Source organism: Elephantulus edwardii, unplaced genomic scaffold (genome assembly GCF_000299155.1).
Source record: "Elephantulus edwardii isolate Elephantulus edwardi_28Jun2011 unplaced genomic scaffold, EleEdw1.0 scaffold00066, whole genome shotgun sequence".
In the NCBI taxonomy this organism is placed as follows: domain Eukaryota; kingdom Metazoa; phylum Chordata; class Mammalia; order Macroscelidea; family Macroscelididae; genus Elephantulus; species Elephantulus edwardii.
The window spans coordinates 4,058,998-4,084,628 of NW_006399816.1; the positions used below are offsets into that span (position 1 = coordinate 4,058,998).

The 25,631-nt window shown below is 40.0% G+C and overlaps 1 protein-coding gene and 1 pseudogene across 1 annotated transcript in view; both read right to left on the reverse strand.

Annotated features, from left to right (window-relative positions):
* Positions 1-25,631, reverse strand: part of SCAPER (S-phase cyclin A-associated protein in the ER) — a 507,933-nt gene that overhangs the window by 190,009 nt on the left and 292,293 nt on the right. Inside the window, exon 22 of the mRNA XM_006888275.1 lies at positions 11,587-11,702. Within this exon, the coding sequence (XP_006888337.1) occupies positions 11,587-11,702 (116 nt within the window). The remainder of the gene's footprint in view (positions 1-11,586; positions 11,703-25,631) is intronic.
* Positions 13,557-13,871, reverse strand: LOC102848939 (annotated as a pseudogene).

Consider the following 25,631-nt stretch of genomic DNA (forward strand, 5'->3'; position numbering starts at 1 on the left):
AAAAAAAATAATAAAATTCTAGCTGCAGCACACTTTCAGGACTTGGTGGGGGGAGGTGGGTATGTGAATAACTTTTTGTAATTATCTCAGCTTCTAAACATCTTAACCTAACCTTCAAAATAGACAACAGAACTAAATGTTCAGAAAATAACTGAAAAAAATGATTGTTTTCCATGAACAAACTTATTTTTTTATTTATTTATGGTCTCAAGTCTGAGAAGACAGAATCTAAAGACAAATTTTTCAGTTGTCTGTAGAAGATAGCAGATAATGCAACAAAGCTTGAAGATAAGTCTTACTTATAAAGGTGATGGGGTAGGGTGGGCAGGGAGAAAAATGCAACAATGAATGAATGAATGGAAATCCAAAATCTCTGTAAACGTTCATTAAAATTAATTTTTAAAAAATGTGATGGGGTAGCCTATTTGGGACTCAAAGACTCCCAATTTGGGAATTGATATAAAATCAGGCTACAAAGAATATGAGCAATAATGATGCTTTTAAAAAAAATAAATTAAATGTTATTATTTTTTGTGATGCTACCAAGTCAAAGGTGAGTGACTTTAAATCCGTGGCCCTCGGGTCTGTCTTTCATTGTGTTTGTTCAGACATTCCTCTAGGTCATATAGCCCTGGTGTACAAGTTGCAGTCCCGTGGTCACTTGTGGTTGCTGTGAGGCTGAACACTGTGACACTGATGTGTCAAATGTGTTAATGGTTGGCTACCCAATGTGGACAGAGAGTGGGGTGGAGCTCCCTGATTAAAATAAGCTTGTAAGGAGGAGTGGCATCCACTTCCATAATAGCTTGCCTCAGGAAACCCTACGAACCTGGAGAGAGGATGAAAGGCACCCACGCATTGAGGACTCTCCTTCATAGGGTCGCAATGAGTCGCTTGCGACTCAACGAAGGCACTTAACAACAACAACAACCATCAAATTGGATCTGACTAGTACTGAAGGTGATTGTCCCTCCTTCTCCAACCGAGCATCTGGTGGATTTGTAACTTGCACTTCTGGGATTGCAGTGCAGCTTCTTGCCGCTAGGCCACCAGAGCTCTCTAGTAATGATGGTTTTTACAAAGCTTTTGAAAAAATATGTTGTTGCTAAGTATCATCAAGTTGGAACCCACGCATAGCTGACTGTTTTGTGGGTTTTCAGAGGTGGTATATTGCACAGGAGGAGATTATCCATCTGAATTGGAGCAGCTGGCGGATTTGAACTGCATGTCTTTAAACTGGCAGTGTAACTCCTTAAAACTAAACTACCAAAGCCCCCATATACAGATTTTCTTGTTTTGGATTCTGTAAAGAAACATTTTACTTCACAGAGTGCTACTTTTGTTTTACCTTATGATCCAAGAGAAGTTTAACATATGTCATTTTCTATACAGACTCCCCAAACAGGGTAAGTAGGAAAAGAAAAGTTCAGTTAAGTTTAGATTGTAGGAACAATATTTACTGTTCATAAAGAACTACACACAAGGGAACTTGTAGAGTGTGTTTTCTTTCTTCATACCTGCTTTAGGTTGTGGACCTTCATTCCTCCTTGATATGAAAGAATTTAGGAGAACACCTATGGGATTACAAGGAAGACTCTAGAGCACAGTTAAAGAGTTTGAGTGCAATCTAGAATAAAATAAATATCTGTAATATAGGTATTTAAAAGAATCAAGCTCTTTTGTTTGGAAGAGGCAAAAACTCAGTTAAAATATTTTAAGAAGAACGAAGCATTTATTGTAAGGCTATTGGGAACTTTTTCATGAATCCAGGACAAAATGAACCACGAGTCCTCAAGAAGGGCAAGGACAATGTCAGCTCTGTGACAGGATCGCCTCTCATGTCCAGCCCCCTTATCTCTCATGATCTGGCTCTCGTCTCCTCTCCTCTTGCCTTCACTCCCCAGCCTTCTGTAAGGTAGGAGCATATATTATCCCATAATGATCTCACCAATATTGACTGATGTGATTTTTCATGTTAACAAGAGTTCTGCAAACTTCTGAGACAATCTTAAATGGCCTGGTTTAACTTTTTAGTTTGCTTATTGTACGGGTCCTATATTGGTGGTCATTCTAAAACTGGGTGTTCTTAAATCAAATGCCCACTCTTGTATTAACTAGCTATGCCCAATGAGGGAAATATTATGTGTTTGGGAATATGAGTGGAGCAGCTGGACTCTACAAAGGCTGTTGGTCGCCAGTTTGGGGCTCATATCCAGTTTGGGAAGCTGTGTGGAAGAGGTGGATTCTACAAAGGTGTGTTTTCTTGTTTTGGTTGAGCCTTGGGTATGGACTGTTTGCTTATTATTTGTTTCATTCACAACTGGGTGTGAGCTGACTGGATGTTCCCTGTATTAGGTTTTAATTACTTTTCGGTCAAACATTCTTTTAAGTAGTATAGCACTGGTCTGTCCATTTGCTGTACAGAGGTAACTCGCAGTCACTGTGATGCTAAACATTGTGACATTGATGTGTCAAATGCGATAACTGGTTACCCATGGTGGACAGTGTTTGGTGGACCTCCCAGATTCAAATAGGCATGTAAGCAGGAGTGGCATTCACTTCCAAAATAGCCTGCCTCGGGAAACTCTATGAACTTGGAGAAACAGTGACAGTTATACAACAGAATCTAGGTGTTTCATTCATAGGATTGCTATGAGTCATCTATGACTTGATGGCACTTAACAACAACATACGACATAACTACTTAGAAAGGGGATGGCTTCAATAACTAGAACACGTAGTATTCACAATGTCTTGGGGAAAAAGGAAACAAAATAAGAAGGGAGCTGGGGGGGACAGGGCAAGACAGGGAGGAATATTAATGAGTAACAGAGAAGTAAGCTCAAAGTGAAAACTGGCAGAGTCTAGAACATATTGAAAATTCAAGAGAAAAGATTTAATAGTAGATGAGTCCCAAAGAGGACAGTCATGGGAGTGAGAGATAAGAATAAGTATCAAGCTATGGAGTAGGCGAGGTGAGGAGCTCAGGATACTAAGTTTGTACACACTGAATGCAAGCAAAACCCTCACACTGTCTGCCTGGGGTTCTACTTTGAATGGGTTCCTAGATGTGGCAACCACATTCCAATGACCATGAATGTATACAACTGTTCCCAGGAACGGAATCGCTAGAGAACTGAATGGCACATCGGGATAAGAATCTCTAAATTATTTTCCTGCTCTGAAACACAATGGAAATAATTTCCAGTAGAAGACAGACACTGCGAGTGTCACAAAAGCAAAAACAGGGAATAGAGGCTTTGGGAAACAAAATATCAATAGAAATATTGTGGAGTAATTCTCAACACCCTCTCTGTAACTTGAAGAAGAAAACAATACTTTCTCAAAAGGGGATCTGTTGGCGTTCTCAAGTTACAGTTATGCTGCAAAATGACTGTCCAAGGACTCTGAGCCCTGATTCTGCCAGTGGACCCCATCAATGGCTGCTGATAACAGTGAAGAGCAAATGAAGTACCATAATCAGAGCCTAGCACTGAGGACACACTCCAAGAGTGTCACTTCTGTCTCCTCACCAAATTAAGGGACAAGGAGATATAATGCTGCCAAGTGGATTAAACCACGTGAAGTCAGAGTTTTATTTTACTGTGGAGAATAGATCTGTGATATTTTGTTGTAAATATCTTTCTATATAGGCAAAACTCTACTTCACATTATTCTAAATTTCTTTTTTATTCCAATGGCTCGTGATTTTTACCTGATCAGTATGGATTTACACTAGACAGATAAATGCATGTCCTATAAAGAAGCAAGAAACAGTAAATGTCACGATTTGTTTGATATGAACAGGTAAGGGCTACAGCAGTGGGCCAATCCATTTTTATCACACATTAAAATGGGAACAGACATATACCCATCAATGTGATCATAAAACTGGTAAGGGCAAAGACCAGCAATGTAGTTCTGGCACTGTCTTGGGAATTTTGAGAAAGTAGCAGTTACTGACATAGGATATACTCACAAACTCATAAAACTCTAAAGGCATTAAATAAATAAATAAACAAACACCTAAACTCAATTTAATAGAGTAGTCAAAATCAGACGTCTACTCCCCTCACCCCCTTGGCTGAGCTATAATCATACTGTTAAGTCCACAAAATCAAATATTTTAGGCAGTATGCCTTTATGCTTAAAGAAACAATCCATGTGTGAATTCACACAATGTTTACTAGGCTGCTACATGGTTTTCAGAGAACGCATTTACTAGGATCTGTGAAGCCAAGGAGTGAAAACCAAGCTGGGGAGAACCTGACCAGCAAGTGTACGATGAAGTGTTAACCAGAACAGTTTTCTAACTTGCTTGATGTTTTCTCACTGATTTAGATGAAGACTCGCAATGTTCTCCAGAAAACTTTAGGGTTGGCACAAAGTTAACAACATAAACAAACCAAAACTCAACCAGAGGCATCCATTAGGGTTCAAAAGGGATCTTGACAAACTGGCTTAAAATTTATCAGGATGTAGTTTGGATTCAGAGTGAACAACCAAATGACTTCTTAGAAGCCATCATGGCAAAGATTCAGGGGATTAAAAGGCAGTAATTAAGCAGTATAATCAGGAGGCAAAATAATAGGAACAATAGTGAAAACCCACTGATATTAACAAAATTCTTTCTTTGTGGAAGGAACATAAACAACATGCCCCTTTAAATCTCACAATAGTAACTACAAAATATTTATTATCAGTCTCCTCATTTAACTGAGGCACATTGGTGGAACAATTAAGTTGACCTAAAATCATCAATGAAAAAATATTCAATCTCAGATCGGTCTGATTCCAGAGCCTATATATTCTCAACTATGCCATACTCTGTTTTAGAGACTATATAAGATGTACTTTAATCCTGAAGGTATGTGGTTCAAAACCACCAGCTGCTCCACAGAACAAAGATGAGCAATTTCCTGGGCAATTAACTGATATATGTGTGTGTGTGTGTGTGTGTGTGTGTGTGTTGTGTACAGTAAAGATGGGACCAACCAATAGCTGACCCTCCAGCAGGTTTTCAGAAGGAGTTAATCTTATGGGAGGAGATTGCCCATTCATCTTTCTTCCAAGAAATAATAATAAAGGAACAGAAGCAAGGCTGACAGAAAAAACCAGGGGCCTGATTTTCCACATTAGGACACCCTGAAGTACCTGGGAAAGTTAAGCAATAGCCCTTTATTCATCCATAAGTGTCTGTCAAGAAAGCTGTGTTGGTTTAGTGGTCAGGACTCTGCACTGCCAATCCAAAGGCATGCAGTTTGAATCCAGCGGCTACTCTGCAGGATGGGCAATCTCATTCTGTGCAACAGTAAAGTAAAGGTAATTTGGGGAAGACTGCCCAGAAACCAATTTTGATGGCCAAGAAGGTTTGCGAGGTTGTCTGTGAATGATGACATCTACTGCTGCTTGAAAAGGACTTGGCAATGTGGAGTGGCGGCTTTCACCTCATCATCATTACTGTGGAAACATGCCACAAATACACGACACAAAAGCCTCCAGTAACAGCAGATTTATTTTATTTACACAACATGGGGTGTTCTTTATGTCCACAGAAAATGGCAAACCACAATTTATTTTCAAACATTAAAAGTAATGTTAAACAACTGTTAATAACCCAAATCAAAGAAAGAGGTAGACTCTGTCACTCATTCTTTTGTAACTTGTGTTCAAGTTTGGAGGAAAAATAACAGCCTTCCCCAAAGCAGACACAAAGTAAAATGAAAGCTGTCTTGCTTCAGGGTGATCTGTCTTGGCACCGGAATCAATTCCATTGGCACACATTTGTTAAGAAGGTTGACTACAGAATACCACTTTCTGTGTTCTCTCACTAACTAAAAAATTCCAGAAGTTGTATGAGTTTCCCTCGCTTCTGACAAAAGTCAATCAACGCACTAAAGAGTCATAATGTTTTCAGAAACTAAAATTTTCAGATGTGAGTATATTTATCAATTTCATGTTTCTGTTCATTTGTTTTTCAGAGTTGCAAAATGAAAGATTCACTTCCAGGAAGTTGCTGTTGTTAAGTGCAGCTGAATTGACTTTGGCTCACAGAGACCCCATAAACAATGGCTCTGAACCCAGCGCTATCCTGAACTATCCTGACCACCTCTGACACACTTGAGTCCACTGTTACAGACCCTGTGTCAATGCATTTCCCTGAGGGCCTTGCTGACTCTCCACCTTTCTGAGCATGGTGTCCTTCTCCAAGGACTGGCCCCTTCTAACAACATACCAAAGTAGGTAGACAGTATTTCCCCATCCTTCCCTCGAAGGAGCATCCTGGCTGCACCTTTTTAAAGACACAGTTGCTCATCATTTTGGCAGTCCATGGATAGTCAGCACTCTTCTTCAACACCACGACTCAAAGGCACAATTCTTCTGTCACCTTTAGTCACTCTCCATCTTTCGGATGCATAGCAAGTGACTGAAAAGATCATCATTTAAATTAGGTGCACTTTAGTCTTCCCACTGGTATCTCTGCTCTTCAGCACTGTGGAGAGGTTCCTGACAGAAGACGTTTTCAATGTGGTATATCTTTTGATTTCTGGGCTGCTGGTGTCAAGGGTGTTGACTGTGGATCCAAGCAAGATGATTAACATTGACAACTTGTAACTCTTCTCCATCTATCATGATGGTGCTTATTAGCCCAGTAGTGAGGATTTTTATTTTCTTAATGTTAAGATGTAACCCAAACTGAAGGCTGTTATCTTTGAAGTTGTTTCCCCCAACCCCTATGATTGGTGCTTTACTGGTTGTTTTAAGGGTCAGTAAAGAGATACACAAATACCATTCTTAACATTCATACCAAAAAATCTAAAATGCCATGGTTAATGCTGCAGTCTTGAATCCTCTGCACAAGCATTTGAAGTTCTCCTCACTTTCAGCAAGCTTTCAGATTGTTGATGAGGTGTCCAGGAAGTTAGCTGGCAGTAATTCTAGGATGTGTTGTCAAAGTACTGATATCCTCTACTTTTGAAAAGTTTGCTTTATATTTCACTTTTACAGAAGACCTACTTCAGTATCTGTTGTGGCTACTGAAAGAAATCTCAAACAAAGTTTCATTTTCACAAAAAAGACAAAAAGCAAAACTGGCATTTAGTGCTTGTTTTACAGTGAGCCATTAGAACCGCAGCAAGAGTGGGGCCGTCAAGCTCCCTCTGTGAGCACTGTGCGCTGCTGCATTGTAGGGGCTGTGTATAGCTTGTGACAATATGGTAGACTATTTTGGGTGATAATTACTTCCTTTGCTTAACACCAGATGGACAAGGTGATGAGGAATGTTCAGCACAGGGCTAGTTTATCCATTCACAAATAGCTCAGAGAGGCGAAGGTGGGAAAATATCAAGTATACAGTCACAGGATTACAGATGATCCATGTGGTAGCTGGTACTGGACAGTGGTTTAAAGTTTCTCAAATGGTCTGTGGTGTTGTTATATGCTGTCAAGTCACCTGCAACTCATAGTGACTCTATGTACAACAGCCCCAAACTCTGCTCTATCCCTTGCCAATCATATGGTCCCTGACACACCCATCCCCATTACCCCAGTCACTGAATCAATCCATCTCATCGATAGTCTTCCTCTCCTGCACTGTCCCTCCACCTTCCCAAGCATGACGTCCCTCTCCAAGGGACTGATCCCTCCTTGAAACATGTCCAGAGTATGTCAGACGAAGTTTCAGAATCCTTGCCTCCAAGGAGCAGCCTGATTTAACCTTCTCCAGGATGAACTTGCTTGTTCTCTTAGCAGTCCGTGGTATATTCAAAACTCTTCTTCAGCACCACAGCTCAAAGGCATCAACTCTCCTTTTATCATTCCTAGTCACTGTACAGCTCTCTGATGCATAGCAAATAATTGTAAAGACCATGTCCTTTATCAGGTGCACCTTGGTCTCCAGAGTCACATCATTGCTCTTCAGTACTTTGGAGAGGTCTCCGACAGCAGACATTCCAAATGCAATTTGTCTTTTAATTTCCTGGCAACTGGTACCAAGAGTGCTGATTGTAGAGCCAAGTAAATGGAAGCTGTCAACAATTCTCAATCTCTTCACCATCCATCATGATGCTGCCATTTGGCCCCTTGGTGAGAATATTTGTTTTCTTGATATTGAGCTTCAATCCATATTGAAGGCTGCACTCTGTGACCTTCTGCAGCAAGTGCTTCAGGTCCTCCTCAGTTTCAGCAAGCAGGGTTGTTTCATCTGCATAATGCAGATTGTTGATGGGTCTACCTCCAATCCTGATGCCCACTTCTCCTCATAGAACCTAGCCTCCTGGATAATCTGTTCCACATATAGATTGAAAAGATATGGAGATAGGACACATCCTTGATGCACATCCTTTCCAATTTTGAACCATGCAGTGTTTCTTTGCTCCGTTCTAATGACTGCCTCTTGGTCCAAGTATAGGTTTCGCATTAGCATGATCAAGTGTTCTGGGATTCCCATTCTTCTCAGAGTCAGCCACAATTTACTGTGATCCACACAGTCAAACGCCTTTGCATAGTCAATGAAACACAGATAGACATTCCTCTAGTACTCTCTGCTTTCGGCTAAGATCCAGCTAACATTAGCTATAACATGCCTAATACCACCGCCTCTTCTAAATGCAGCCTGTTCCGTCGTTTTTGGATAATTTTCAGCAGAATCTTGTTTGCATGTGATATCAATGAAACAGTTCAATAATTTCCACACTCTGTCGAATCACCATTCTTTGGAATGAGAACAAATATAGATCTCTTCCAGTCAGTTGGTCAAGTGGTTGTCCTCCAGATTTCTTGGCACAACTTTGTGAGCACATCCAGGGCAGTGTCCATGCTGAAATATGTCAACCAGTATGTCATAAATTCCTGGAGGCTTGCTTTTTTTCCAATTATTTCACAGCAGCTTGAACTTCCTCCTTTATGTTATAAGCTCTTGCTTATATAACATTGAACTTCCTCCTTCAATGTTATAAGCTCTTGCTTATAAGATTGTTTCATGAAATTCTTCTGTGTCCAACAATTTCTTTTGGTACAATGACTCTGTATACTCTTTCTATCTTGTTTTAATTCTTCCTGGATCATTTAACATTCTGCCCAAAGCATCCTTAAGTATTGGAACTTGAGGCTTGAATTTGTTCTTCAGTTCCTTCAGCTTAAGAAATGCTGAGCGAGTTCTGCCCTTTTGATTTTCTGACTCCAGCTCCTTGCACATTTCATTGTAATACCCTACTCTGTCTTTTCGTCCACACTGGAATCTTCTGTTCAACTCCTCAATATCTTGATTTCTTCCTTTGCTTTGGCTTCCTGGCACTCCAGTGCAATATTTAGTTTCTTCTGATAGCCATCTTGGTCTTTTCTTCCTCCTCTGTCTTTGTAATGACCTTTTCCATTCTTCCTGGATGATATTCTTGTTATCTTCCCACAGCTCATCCAGTCTTCGCGGATTAATTTCTAAGACCTCAAACCTGTTCCTGAGATGGCTTTGAAGTTCATATGGGATAGACTCAAGGTCAAATTTTGGTGCTTGTGGAATTTCTTACATTTTCTTCAGCTTCAGCTTGAATTAGCTCTGTGGTATATTATTATGAAAAATTACCTAATATAGGACAACCAAAACCTGAATAGCTATGAAATGTCATGGGAGGGAGAGAAGAGCTTGAGTTAAGGCAACAGAGATTCATATGGAGCCCTGGTAGCGCACTGGTTGAGCATTCAGCTACTAACGGAAGGCCTGGTGGTTTGGACTTATCAGTTTTTCTGTTAGAGATTGATGCAACAAACAGCTTCTGTAAAGATTCAGACTTGGAAACACTATGAAGGCAACCCTACTCTGTCCTAGAGGACTGCTCGGAGTTAGAATGGACTCAGTAGCACATAAGAGTGACAATTCTTGGTTCTTGTAATACTTAATCACTTTCGGAGCTTTGGAAACATCTTCTGCTCTCTAAAGGAAAGATGTGAATGAGCACCACAATAGCACGCTCCTGACAACATTTGCTTTTTGAGAAACAGGCATTTCAGCTACCAAAAAACCAACAAAATAACTCTGAGAAACTCTGGGTACATTTAAGATGAACAATATATATTATTAAAAGCTACCAAAGCAGTGTCATGAAGGATCAAATGTTATTTCCTTTCCTATCTCAAATATTTATTATCCTGCCTGCCTGCCAATTAATATACACTGAATAAGGACAGCATGCCAGACCACACAGTGTAAGTAAAGCCCATTTTGATTTTTAATAGATTATCAACTCTTCTGGGTAAAAAAAAAACAAAACACAAAACAAAAAAAAAAACCCCAAACACACACACACACACCTTCTTTCCATGCTGTAACTACTTGATGTGGTGCTTTATGCGACACAGAGAATCTCGAACTTCGAAAACATCTGTTCCCCTTTTCATTTATCTCTACTTTGTAAATAAAAGAATTCACACTAACATCAATCTATATTAAAAATATCCCACGTTAAGTAGATACATTACCTCAAAGCAGACGCCTACCACTACTACTGAAACACTCACATTCATGTAATATTTCACAGTACAGACAAGAGTTTTCATATACACTATTTCAACTGATCCCTACAGTAGCAGAGTGAGATGAATAGGATTACACTAGTTCTTTTTCCAAATGAGAAAATAGCTACGATGATACCAAGGCACTTGCCCAAATTCTCCCAGCTAAGTTAATGTCAGAGGTTAAACTGGAATCCAGGTTTGTCTGAATCCAAGGCCAAAGCTATTTCTATTTTACCAAAATATGTCTCAGGAAAAAAAAGGCTAGATTCTTTTTTTCTTTTATTTGTAGCCAATGTATAAATGAAGCAATTACCCCTACTATGCTAAGTAAGTATTAAAATGTTTTCTTCGTGATATAAATCAACTTTTATCAAAACTTTATATTTAAACTGGTCAAATAAGTGTCCCTAAATATCCAAAACTGTGCATGTTATAACTCAGGGATAGAATTCATTTGTAATATTGCTATATCCCACTATATCTCAGGCAGCCAGAGACTCAAGAATGACTTAAGAGAGTAAGAAGGCAGATCTTAGGTCTAAATACAACGTCAGGTCCTTATGACAAAGAGCAATTTACAGTTAAAGACCAAACTGCAATTCAGTTCCCAGAAATTTGGCTGCGATTCTAGACTAGGGCAATTTTGGCCTCAGACTGCTCTTCCTGTATGCAAGGGACTTCTTCAAACCTCATAGTTCAGGCCTTTGTAAATGTACTTATTCACTTCTTTTTTGTGTGTCCAACACAAAAAAGTTAGCCTTCTGTTACTACTATTCATTTTTGTACAATTTCTGGAAGCATTTAGAACTGCTCACGAGTTCATCAATTCTTCTTGACTTGGGATTAGAGCAGGTCAAAGACCAAAGAGATTTCCTTTATTAAGTTTTTTAGGCTCAATTTGAATTTTCTAAGTGAAGTTGAGCCCCTCTGCTTTTCTCCCTAATGGGAAGTGTAAGCTTTTGCTATCCAAGCCTGAATACACATACAATTTTCTTGTGGTCCCCCCATATGGAAACCATAGGGCAGAAATGACTCATAAATGAAACGTGAAAGACAGACGGAAAAAACTCTACTTACTTAGGAGGAATGCGCAAAGCTGTGTTCACATTTGTGACTGGGACCACTGCTTGAAGGATGTGTTCAAGGGCTGTTAATCCACCAGCAACGTGAAATGCAATCTGATCTGCCACATTCTAGACAGAAATACAAATAGAAGTGAGCCCAATTTCCCAGGCATAAAATTATAACCAAATGAAATACACTGCTGTAGTCTGAAACAAGTCTTCTTGTTCAACTAGTCTACAAATATTTATTGAACGCTTGCTCTGTGCTAGGATCTGTAGATCAACAGTAGTGAACATAAAATACATGATTATTATACCTCACAAAGCTTCAAGTCTAGTGGATGAGACCAACATGAATCAAATACAAAAAGGAAAAGGTTTCGACCTTGGCAAGCATCTTAGAGAAAAGTCAAAAGCTGCTTGTTGATTATAATAGTGGAAACTTCAAGACTGGCTTCTCATAAAAAGTTGAGGCCCCAAGAAGGGTGAGAAAGGGGGAACAGAAGTATTTCCAAACAGAGGGAAAAAACATTTCAGAATAATTTAGTCCTCATTTAAAAAGCCAGATCATTTGGTAACCATAATTATCACCTAAACAGGACAAACTGACTTCTACAAAGCATTTTCTCTCCTAGAACTTTGTTCCTTAGCAATACAATCACTCTGTTACACAAAAGTTATATCCTTTTAAAAACTGACTTACATATCCCTGTAGATAGTTTAGAAATAATCTTTTTTTTTCAGAATACCAAATAGGCAAATAAACACAACAGAGCCAACAAACATCCCATGCCTGCCCATTCAGCAAACTGCGAAGGCAGCAAACACTTTTTAGCAAGATTTCAAACAAGCAAGAATGATGGGTCATGTCACACAGCCAGATGACTAAAGAGCAGAGAATAGCCATCAAGCAGCAACAAACCCTTACTGAAGAACAGCAGGCCGACGATGAGACTTTTTAATTGGTATAGATCCCAAAATAGTTCACAGAACTTATATCACCAAACTAATGCATTAACTCAATACATATTTGGAAAGCAGCAGAGCAAAAATCTGCGAGATTAACAAAGTCATCTTTCCATGGGTTTCATTTGTTACATTTCAGAGCTCTTGTACACAACAACATAACTGCAAATTCGGCAATAACCTTACTTTTAATATATAGACTGTAATTACTCATCAGAAGCAAATACTAAAAGAAATCAGAGGCCACAATAGTAGTATCAAATGGAAATTGTGGCATTATTTTCTCCTATATGAAAAAGTAGGAGAAGCCAATTGAGTTAATGTAGTTGTCATTTGATACTGAGCAGTGGTGGCAGGGACCCTGGGCCAGAGCCCTGTGGGGACACACTAAAGGGCAGGGATCATGAGGCCATTCTAGTGAAGGGCTCTGCTATTTACCTTGCTTGCCTTTTATGCAGCAACTCAACAGATTCCATTTGATTTTACCATTTTCTGACAATGCTTAAATTTGCAATATTAAACAAAAATTTCATAAACTGTACCTTCAACAAATAGCAAGTGAAATTTTGTCTTTCATCCCCACCAGGCCCCCAAAACATATGTCCAGAAGCACCCACTGCAGTACACATGAGCTACCTACATGATTAGATGAAGCAGTGGGGAGAAGATCACAACATCTGGGGGGGGGGGCAAAGTCTCCAAATGAAGACTGAAAATGAATAGCCCACAGTTGGAGAAAAGTGTTCTACGAGGAAGAAAAAATAAAAATATAACACACCCCAAAAACCTTGCAATTCTTTTAACCTAAACAAAGATAGCATTTTGCATTGGCCCAATATCAGCTGTAGATTAATCCCTGCAGAAATAGTGTTGAGTTGCACTTGAAGTACATCAAGGAGAGAGGAAAGTCATTAGGTGATCGTCCTCGGGTTTCTGAAGACACCTGTGGTGGCGTGTTCACATTTACTACTGGATCACAAATGCAAGGACAAGGTGACACAGATGTGAAACAGTCCCCTAGATGCAACATCCCAACAGGTCTCCAGTCGCCCATGTTCCACCCGTCTGCTGCTGGGACACATTGATTGTGTCTTCATCCTCCATCTCCAGCTGTGCTGGAGTGTCTGCTTCATTAACTAGCTGCCCATCAAACCTGAATCTAATCTGTCTCATTGACAAGCCCTGTCGCTCACAGTAGGCCTTCATCAGCTTGCTCAGAGGTGTGTGCCTCTTGATTTTGAACTGGACGACAGAGCCATCCTGCCCAGCCACCTTCAGGTTGATATGGTCATTCCCTGTCTTCACTCCCTCCTTGGGCTTCTCTTCAGACATGGCTGTGCAGGCGGAGGCAGCAAAGGCTGGGGCAGTGCCGGAGCGGGCGAGTCATGCTCTCAGCCCTGCCGCTCTCCCGCCACAACTGCTCGCGGGGCAGTGCCAGAAATAATCTTAAAGAGCCACCTTAGAACGCAAACTATGGAGATTCCTATATAATTCTGAGTGTACACAAGTTTTGGAGGAAAGAACCCTCCAAATCCTCTGCAGTCATCTAGCATGGGAAGTTAAAGGGATCTAAATTACAATGTATTAATTTTTTTCCATTTTACTCTGATTTATTTACAAACTTTGAATACACTTTTTCACAAATGATCCTTCCTATTTCCTTCACTAGACCCACCCATCAAATTGTGCATCTATGATTAACAGCCCCCCATCCTCACCCCTCTATTTCCACCCTCACCTGGCCCTGGATCCTCATACTCATTCTACAATAATGGTTTTATACAGTTTTTGTCCTTGTGGGACTGAGTTAGTTCACTCAGTATAATGCTCTCCAGTCCCTCCCAAGTTAGACAGTAACTTTCAAATCATCACCCATGCTGTCTGAGTAATCTTCCATTGTATGAATGTAGTACAACTTCTCAATCCATCTGTTATTGGTTGGACATCTGGGCTGTTTCCATGCTCTTGTGATGGTGAATAATGCTGCTATGAACATTGATGTACAAGTTTCTGTTTGAGCATCCGTTCTCATTTTCTTGGGGTATATTCCAAGCAATCAAATAGCTGGGTCACATGGAATTTCAATGTTTAGCTTTTTGAGGAAGCGCCAAACTGCCTTCCAGAGTGGTTATACCACTGTACAATCTCACCAACAATATAAAAGAGTTCCTATCTCATCACATCTCTCCAAAATTTGTTTCTTGCTGCCCTGTTAAACTTTGCCACTGTTAACTGGAGTGAGATGGCATCTCACTGTGGCTTTGATTGCATCTCTCTTATTGCCAGTGATTTGGAGCATTTCTTCATATGTCTGTTGGCCATTTGAATATCTTCCTCTGTGAAAATCCTTTCCATGTCTTTTGCTAATTCTGTAATTAGGTTATCAGACTTTTTCTTGTGGAGGCCCAGGAGTATTCTATGAACTTTGATTATGAGACATTTGTCTGAGATGGTATTGTCAAATGTTTGTTCCCAGTCAACAGGTTTTCTATTCACCCTGTTGGGAAAAGTTTTTGATAAACACAGGGATTTAATCTTTATAAGGTTCCTTTCACCAATTTTATCCTCTTCAGATTGTACATTTCTGGCTGTATTTGTCAATCTCTTTATACCATAGACCATGGCTTCTAAGCTTGATCCCAGTTTGTCTGTTATGAACTTTATGGTTTGGGGCTTTACTCGCTAGTCTCTCATCCACCTGGGGGTGACTTTTGTGTCTAGTGTGAGATGTAGATCCTGTTTCAGCTTTCTGCAGGTAGCAGTCCAGTTGTGCCAGCTTATTTGTTGAAGAGGTTGTCATTTCCCATTTGATAGGTTTTATTTCTTTACTGAGTATCAGCTGACCATAGATAATTGGGTGTATTTTTGGGTTCTCAATTCTGTTCCAGGGATCTATGTGCCTGTCACTGTACCAGTACCATGTTGTTTTAGTTACTACCGCTGTGTAGTAGGTTTTGAGGTCAGGAAGTGCTATTCCTGCCACTTCATTTTTGTTTCTCAGAAGTGTTTTGCTTATTCGAGATCTCTTGTCTCTCCAAATAAACACGATTTCCCTTCTGATCTCCTTGAAAAATGAATTTAGTATCTGTAAATTCTGAACCACTGCATCACCCATCACAAAAATAATATGAAACTTATTTAGGAAAAACAGTAACCCCTCCATTACAATACCAACTAGCTGCTCCAAGGAGCAATATGGGCAATCTCCTCTCTTGCGATTTACAGATTCTAAAAACTTGCTGGGAGGGCAGCTATGTGTTAGTTCCTCCTTGACAGCACAGAACCATCACCATGAATAAAATATATCTTCCATTTCTTTTAATAGCATTCTATGCTTTACTAAATCTTGGACAGGAAATACTGCAGGTGCTGTCACTGTCTCTACTGAAGGAGGGGCTTTGAGTATATGTTTGCTCTGACATGACAAATATGTTTGCCCAACTCTTCTGATATTCTGAACACAATGCTCTGCCTGTCTGATACAGACTCCAGTACATATATGGAGTTTGGTAACATAATCAAGTGTGTATATATATTTTTATTATTGCTTTAGGGGAGAGTGTGAACAGTCCCCCACTACTACATATTATGCAGGGGAGTGTCTCAAATTGGGGAAATCGCAGGGGTCAGCCCATGTGGAGTGCAGTGGATAAGCCTCACCCTGGGAACACTACCTTCATGATCACTTTCTTGCCAGGTAGGCATCAAGCCCAGTTGTTAATTATTTATGTACAAGAAAATACTTTTTTAGATGATAATAAATTCATTGTGAAATAAAATTAAGCATAATTTTAACATCAATAATAAAAATGTTTCTTTGCACTGAAAGGAACAATCCCAAAATTACATAACCCAAGTGTTCAATAATTTGCTGGTATAATGTGATATCATACACTTAAACTCCTATATAAACACAATTTTAAAAATGTTTGTTAAAATTTAACATCAATAGAGAAAAGTACACTAATCATAACTATACAGCTGCAACATGACAAACTGAACACAATTTTGTCACAACTTCAAGATTAAAAAAAATATTTTATCAGATGACATAATTCTCCTGTATTCAACCCATTCACTGTTTCTCTTGCAAAATATAATCACTATCTTAGTTTCTAAATTTAACTTATTGTCTGTAGTAGTACTTTGGACGGAGTGGCACCACTTCCTAAGTAACATGCCTCTGGAAACCCTATGAACTTTGATAAATATTGATAGTTGTAGAGAAACTTCAAGCCTTTTGTTCATAGGGTCTCTATGAGTTGTGCTCAACTTGAAGGCAATCAACAACAACTACAGTATTTTTTTTCCGGAATAGTATTCTATTCCTTTGTCTCACTTGTTCTAACGTGCCATCGAGTCGCTTGCGACTCATAGCGACCCTATGTACAACAGCCCTAAACTCTGCTCTGTCCTGTCCCAATCGCACTGCCTCTGACACACCAATCCCAATTACCCCAGTCATTGAATCAATCCACCTCATAGGGGGTCTTTCCCTCCTACACCGTCCCTCCACCCTCCCAAGCAAGATGTCCCTCTCCAAGGACCTGTCTCTCCTTACAACATGTCCAAAGTATGTCAGAAGAAGCCCCAGAATCCTTGCCTCCAAGGAGCAGCCTGGTTTAACCCTCTCCAGGCTGAATCTGTTTGTTTTTCTAGCAGTCCATGGTACCCTCAATACTCTTCTCCAGCACCACAGCTCAAAGGCGTCAATTCTCCTTTTATCCTTCCTAGTCATTGTCTCCTCCTATAATAGTCAGATCCAATTTGATGGTACTTGCATGACTAGAAAAGAACAGAAACTAAGCCCACTGTCATGCAGTCAATTGACTAGGATAGAGAGCTAATCCATAGGGTTTTCACAGCAGCTCATCTGTATGCAGCAGACAGTCACGACTATCGCCTACAGGGTGGCTAGTGGGCTCAAACTGCTGCCTTTACATTTAGCAAGCAACTGCTACACTGCTTAGTGACAGCTGGATTGTTTTCATTTCAAAGCTCTGGTCAATACTTCTTTAAACAGTGTATCCATGTATGCTGGGCCCAGGTGTTATGTAGTTGTGTTACACAGAGGAGTACTTAGGAGTGAACTGGTGGGTTACAGAATGTGCACAGGCCCAGCTCTCTTAGATACATAGGCAAGCACCTTTATAAAGTATTTGCAACAATTTGTATACTTCTTCAAAACAATTTTAGCAGTCTTCTAAGCTTTAACCATTCTAAAAGGGTGCTTTGGTGGCATGCATACTGCCAAGAAGCTGGGTTGCAATTCTGAAGGCATGGGGTTCAAGGCCACCAGCTACTCTGGGAGAAAGATAGACAATCTCATCCTATGCGATTAACTCTCTGAAAACCTACCCGAGGGTCAGTTGTGAGTTGGTTCCAACTAGACAGTACACAACAACAATAACAATGGGGTGTACACATATTTTATTGAGGTTTTTATTTGACTTTATTTACCAATATCCTCTTACAAGCTATGGAAATAGAAGAAGCCACAAATTTTTCTATATTAGGATAACCGCCCCCTGCTGTGTTCACCTCTTAGAGACAGTTTTTCACTGAAACTAAGAGTTTTATGATGAAACATTTAGATTTCATTTTGTAAAATTGAAGGACGTCTTCAGCTTTTAGCTCCTCAGTAACTATCAAGGGGGGACGTAAATCATTCACCTGTATTCTATTTTGATACAAAGCTTTTATTTAGTAACATCTCTCAACTCAAAAACAAAGAATATGGCTTCTTAGGCCACACAGATGCACTGGCTGTCCAGAGTGTGACAGAGGAGAACTACTGCTGTTTTAGTGAGTTCCACACTGGGAAGAAGCTGTGGTGATTCTGTATAAGTGGAGGGAGAATGATTGAGCAAAAGCAGACCATTTCAATGTATACATCTATGCCTTTAACCCCCCCTAACCCCCTCAAAGTCTTTAATACAGTGCCAACAACATGTGACCTCTAGAAAAACTCACATCAGCTCTAAAAGACATTACACAGCTAAAAATAAGCCAACTTCAGAAAGATAAAGTCTACTCAAAGCCTATTTTTTACTAATGTATTATTAAAACCTGACATTTTAATTTTTCATTAGCAACTTTTTAAGGAAATAAAACAACAAAAGTACTATGAAATAATTTCAAGAAGCTTTTCTTAAGGTCAAAGAGTTCTGGTTAAATGAACCTGAGATTAGAAACATTAAGCTACCTTTGGGATGTATCACTTCTACCGAGCATGTCTGATAGAAACACTGCTCATCTACTTCTTCAGTTCCCCCCCTCATGTCACACATGAAATCTTATTCATCCCAGCATTTCTGATGTACCTCTGGGCCCATCCTATCTAGTCTGCAAGCTCAAGAGTGGCATCTGACCTTTTTCTGCAGCCCTAGTCCTCATAAGTAAAAACTAAGTAAATGAAACAAAAGACTTTTCTCAGACAGCAAAAATGCCCGTGTGAGACAAGAGTGATTAAGAAAACAAAAGTATTTGAGTATAATGAGTAAGGCCATTCCAGTGGAACCTACTTCTTAATACCACACAGATAAAAAACTATTTAACTTTTTTATACAGAAATGCAATAGAAATAATTCCAAGAAATCCCAGATAATGAATTCATTTCATGGGGTGGGGGTGGGGGAATCAAGATGGCACAATGATTAGCCTCTCAAACATTATAATAAAGAAATATGAAACAAAAAACCCAATCCTTTTATGTATAAGAGCCCTAAACCCTGCTCTATTCTGTGCCAACCTTATTGTCTCTGACACACCTGCCCCCATTAACCCAGTTACTGAATCAATCCATCTCATAAAAGGTCTTCCTCTCTTGTGCTGTAGCTCCACCCTCCCAAATAGGATGTCCCTGTCCAAGGACTGGTCCCTTCTTGTAACATGGCCAAAGTAGGCCAGGCAAAGCTTCAGCATACTTGCCTCTAAGGAGAAGCCCAGTTTAACCCTCTCCAGGACAAACCCGTTTGTTCTCTTAGCAGCCCATGGTATATTCAACACTCTTCTCCAGCACCACAGCTCAAGCATCAATTCTCTATCGTCCCTAGTCATTGTCCAGCTTTCTGATGCATAGCAAGCAATTGAAAAGACTATGGCCTGGATCAGCACACCTCAGTCTCCAGACTAACATAGTAGTAGCTCTTCAGTACTCTGGAGAAGTCCCTAATAGCTGACTTTCCCAATACATTCAGTTTCTTGATTTCCTGGCTACTGGTGCCAAGAGTGTTGATTGTGGAGCCAAGTAAAGTAAAACTGTTAACAATCTCAATTTCTTCACCATCCATAACAATGCTGCCAATTGGTTCAGTGGTGAGAATCTTTGTTTTCTTGATGTTAAGGTTCAACCCATATAGAATGCTGCAGTCCTTGACCTTCTGCAGTAAGCACTTCAGGTCCTCCTCAGTTTCAGCAAGCAGGGTTGTGTCATCTGCATAACGGAGGTTACTGATTAGTCTACCTCCAATCCTGATGCCACATTCCTCCCCATACAGCCCAGCATCCTGGATGCTGTTCCACATATAGATTGAAAAGGTATAGAGACAGAATATATCCCTGGTGGACACCCTGCCCGATTTTGAACCATGCAATGTCTCCTTCCTCTGTTCTAACACTGCGTCCTGGTCCAAGCATAGGTTTCACATAAGCACAATCAAATGTTCTGGGATTCCCATTCTTCTCAGAGTCAGCCACAGTTTGATCCACGCAGTCAAATGCCTTTGCATAGTCAATGAAACACACAGACATACATTCCTCTGGTACTCTCTGCTTTCAGCCAAGATCCATCTGTCATTAGCTATAATATCCCTAGTACCAAAGCCTCTTCTAAACCCAGCCTGTACTTCAGGCAGTTCTTTGTTGATATTCCAGTTGTTTTTGGAAAATTTTCAGCAGAATCTTGCTTGCATATGATATTAATGATATTGTTCAATAATTTCTACACTTTGTAGGGTCACCTTTCTTTGGAATGGGAACAAATATCAACCTCTTCCAGTTAGCTGGCCAGCTGGCTGTCCTTCAGATTTCTTGGCACAACTTAGTAAGCACATCCAGGGCAGTGTCTGTTTGTTGAAAAGTCAATCAGTACGCCATCAATTCCTGGAGCCTTATTTTTTTTCCCCCCAATTCTTTTAGAGCAGCTTGAATTTCTTCCTTCATCACCACAGGCTCTTGCTCATACGCAGTTTCATGAAATTCTTCTGTGTCAACTAATTCCTTCTTGTACAGTGCCTGTATACTCCTTCCATCTTCTTTTAATGCTTCTTGGATAATTTAACATTCTGCCCAAAGCATCCTTAAGTACTGCCACTCATGGCTTGAATTTGCTTTTTAATTCCTTCAAATTAAGTGATGCTGAGCGAGTTCAGCCCTTTTGATTTTCTTACTCCAGCTCTGCACATTTCATTATAGTACCTTGCTTTGTCTTCCCGAGCTGCTCTTTGAAATTTTCTGTTCAGCTCCTTAATTTCTTGGTTTTCTTCCTTTAGCTTTGGCTTCTTGATGCTCCAATGCAATATTCAGTCTCATGTTTTCCATCTTGGCCTTTTCTTTCTCTTCTGCCTTTGTAATGACTTTTTGCATTCTTTCTTCATGGATGATATTCTTGATATCCTCACACAGCTCGTTTGGTCTTTGCTCACTGGTATTAAAGGCCTCAAACCTGTTCCCGAGATGGTTTTGAAATTTGAGTGGGATAGACTTAAGGTCAAATTTTATTTCCTGTGGATTTTCTTTTCTTCAACGTCAGCCTGCACTTGTATATGAGTAGTTGGTGGTCTGTCCCATAATTAGTACTTGGCCTGGTTTTCACAGCTTCTCCAGTGATTCTTTCCACCAATGTAATAGATTTGATTCCTAGGCATACCATCAGGCGAAATCCATGTATATAGTCTGTGTCTGTGTTTCTTATAAAAGGTATTTGCAATGAATAAATCATTGAATGTGCAGAATTCTATCATTCTATCTTCAGCCTCATTTCTGTGACCAAGTCTATGTTTTCCAGCTACTGATCCTTCTTACCTGTTCCCAACTTTTGCGTTCTAGTCACCCATTATTATCAATGTATCTTGATTGCATGTTTGATTTCTGTCTGCAAACGTTGGTAGAAATCTTCTTTTTCCTTCTCTTTGGCTCTAGTTGTCAGTGCGTATATTTGAATGATAGTGGTATTACTGGAATTCCTTATATGCGTATGGATACTAGCCTGTCACTCACCACATTGTACTTCATGATGGATATAGAAATCACTTTTTTAATTATGAAAGTAACCCCATTAGAAGCTTTATATAGACATTTTTAGGGTGATCACATTCATGCAACAATTTGGGTTGAGTTAAAGGATGCACAAAGCCTCCCAACCCTACTTCCCCTTCACTCTCATCACACTAACTTGTCATGTCAATCACCTGGCACTTCTTAGGGACTGCTCTTGTTGTTCCTGATGCTCCCTATGGTCATGGCCTTGTTCCTATCCTTCTTAGCAGCTAGAAAAAAGCAAGACGACTGAAAATCTTTAACCATAATTATTCTCTTAATTCACACCACATGACCAACTTATATTACTCAAATGCTATGTCAATCCTTCAAGATTGAGCCCAAATACTTCTTTCATGAAGCCCTTCCTGATCCTCTCAACTAAAGTCAATCCTCTCCCTGGATTTAACTGTATTTCTCATTAGCCTTGTAACTTTCTACCATATCCCAGAATTACGTATGTTTATGTGCAAGGAGGGGGGCCTGCACCTTCCACTGCTGTACCATCCCCACCCAGGGTCAAGTATCAGAAGAACACACTTCAGGCACCAGGCAAAAGTTTGCTGAATGATTTTCAATGCCTTTCTTTCCTTTTATAAAGGTGAACTACGTATTTTTTCCTTTTCCTTTTGACCTCTTTCACAAATATTCTACATCCACATGAATGAACTTCATGAACAAAACCCCACCTATCATAAGGAGCTTTATCACTGTGATTTATTTGAGTGAGAAAAATAGCTCTAAAGTTGAACTGTGAAGCTTTACTTGTGTACCTGACATAACACCTTAATAGCGCTGCCTTCCTCTGCTCTCTCCCACTGTGAGACTGACACCTGAGTAATAGGATTGTGGGCTACATCCTAATAACCCAGCTTAGCTAAAGGTAGGGGGGAAAATGACAGTCTCAATCTGAATTACATGGCCTGGGAATCCATCCAATTATTAACTAGCGTAACTGTTATTACCTCTCCCAATCAAAGGAGAGGCAGCTGTTAATCTCTGGTGGCCTGCAAAGGCGCCTTTGTACTTGGTTTCTCTGTAGACAGTGTGTAATTATGTTCTTCTTTGTGATCAGGAAAGAAGGCCTTCCAAGCCTTTCAGATAGAGGTGGCAGATGGGGAAAATGGCTTGCATGTTCATTAGCAGGAGAGGCTAGATTTATTCTGTGCATCTGTGGCACCTTAAGCCTTGTTTAGTGATAATACAAGCAGGTTTTGGCAAGTCCATATATTTGGAACTCAGAAGCCTAGTTTATAAAGATGAGAAGATCTTGACATGAATTTTTTAGTCGTCATTTCAACCCATACGGAAAAAAACTTTCAAAACATTTAAAGGACACCACCTCTGCTCTTTTAATACTAATGGCCCCTTAAAAGAAGAAAGTATAAAGCTGATAGTCCTGGTTCTACTATATGATTGGGACCAGTCCTTCAAGAATAACATCATACTTGGAAGGATGGGGGTATAACGCAAGAGAGGAAGACTCAGGAGGTGATGGATAGATGCATGGCGTAAAGGGGTTAGGTGTGCTGGAAAGAATGAGATTGGCTCAGGATAGGACAGGGTTCAGAGTTACTGTGCATAGGGTTGTTGTGAGGTGACTAAATGGTACCATCTAACTTTCTAACTGCTGGCTTTTTCCTATTTCTGTAACATCCAAAAATGTCTATGATGAGCTTTCAAATATAGGAGATAATGCTTGAGAGGACCCAGACTTTGGAGTCAAGGATATGTTGTGTACCATCTAGTCTGCATGTTCTATACCATCCAGAATTGAGAAACAGCTGATCCCCAGTGGGTTTTCAAAGGCAGTAAATGGCATGAAGGAATACTGCCTATCTTTCTTCCACAGAGCAGCTGGTGGATTTTAACTGCATGTATTTGTGTTGGCAGTATAATTCCTTACCACTAAGACACTAGCACTCCCTTCAATGACATCTTGTTGTTATGTGCCGTTGAGTCACTTGTAACTCACAGCAAACCTATATACAACAGCTCTGAACCCTGCTCTATCTTGAGCCAATTCCAATGTCTCTGACACACCTATCCCCAATACCCCAGTCACTGAGTCAATCCATCTATCTCATCCAGGGTCTTTCTCTCTTGTACTGTCCCTTCAACCTATCAAGTATGATGTCCTCCTCCAAGGACTGGTCCCTCCTTGTAATATGCCCAAAGTATGTCAGCCAGAGCTTAAAAATCCTTGCCTCTGAGGAGCAGCCTGGTTTCACCCTCTCCAGGATACACCTGTTTGTTCTCTTAGCAGTCCATCATATTTAATACTCTTCTCCAGCACCAAAACTCAAAGGCATCAATTCTTCTGCTATCATCCTTAGTCATTATCCAGCTCTCTGATGGATAGCAAGTAATTGCCAAGATCATGGCCTGGATCAGGCACACCTTAGTCTCTAGATTGACATCATTGCTTTTTAGTACTCTGGAGAGGTCCTTGAGAACAAATTTTCCCAATGCAATTTGTCTTTTAATTTTCTGGCTGTTGGGACCCAGAGTGTCTAGCAAGGGCAAAATTATAAACTGGTTGGAATGTGGGGCCCAAAAGAATAAAATGATAACATACAGTTTGAAGACTTAGGTAATAATGTACGTGGGACAAAAGTGATTGGAAAAAAAGCCTTCTCAAGATCAGAGGGACAATTCATTTGTGGTGCTAACCAGAACTTGGACCTTTTTGAAGGGTCTCCCATGGCAGACTAAATTACACAATTTCTGACCTATGTGGACTAAGGGAAGTAGGGAAAGGGGAGTGCCAGAAGTGAGGAATGCCGGATGAGGGATGGAAACAGAATAAAAGTTTTGAGCACTCACTCTCTTTCTTAAAATGCTCTATTTAAAGGATGCTATGAGATAAAAGAACAAAGATTCATGTAAAGATTTCACAATTACAATCCAACAAAACTTATAATAAAAGTATTTTGTTATATCTAATCATCAGACTCTCCAAAGCTCTTAAGAAGCAGGCACTGGGTCAGATCCAAGAGTCACAGTCCTAGTAAGTGAGAGACTTAGAATATGTAAGTATAAAACAGTGAGGTACTTGCTATTATGAGAGAATGAAGCAATTTCTTTGACTAGTTTTTAGGACACAAAGGATGTCTATGTGGATAATGTCCTAAGCGATCATGCTACCAAATTAAGGAAAACTAGCCCAAAGTCAAGGACCTACACACAAAGTTCTTGGTGTAACTCTGTTCTACCTGCCTGTCTCCTCTTTGTATTGCTAAAGCTATGAGCTGGTTTACAATAGGACTTGAGGGGTCTTACTGCATCAGTTCTTTTCTATGTTCCAGCATCTCATATGTCTAAAGTACTTTTAAAGTTTGGAGAAAAAAGAAACTTACGACCATCAGACCAAAGAGAATCTGATTTGGGGAAGGGGATGAAATAGATCAGGAGGCAGTAATATAGATAGAATTTTCCAGCAGTTCCCAGGGGCTAGGATATTACATTGAAAAGGCTTTTCTCCTCTATAATGGGGAAAACAACAACCCACCAACCCATTAGAGAAATATTCCTACAGTACTAATTTTCTAAAACTTCTTTATGGTTTTTCTATTTATTTAATACTAATTTAGATTACACTAATTTACCATATTATATCTGTTCTTAGGTTCTGTAGAGTTGTTGTTGTTGTTATGTGCCGTTGAGTCGCCTGCGACTCATAGCGACCCTATGTACAACAGCCCTAAACTCCGCTCTGTCCTGTGCCAATGGCACTGTCTCCGACACTCCCATCCCAATTATCCCAGTCACTGAATCAATCCACCTTATAGAGGGCCTTCCTCTCCTGCGCTGTCCCTCCACCCTCACAAGCAT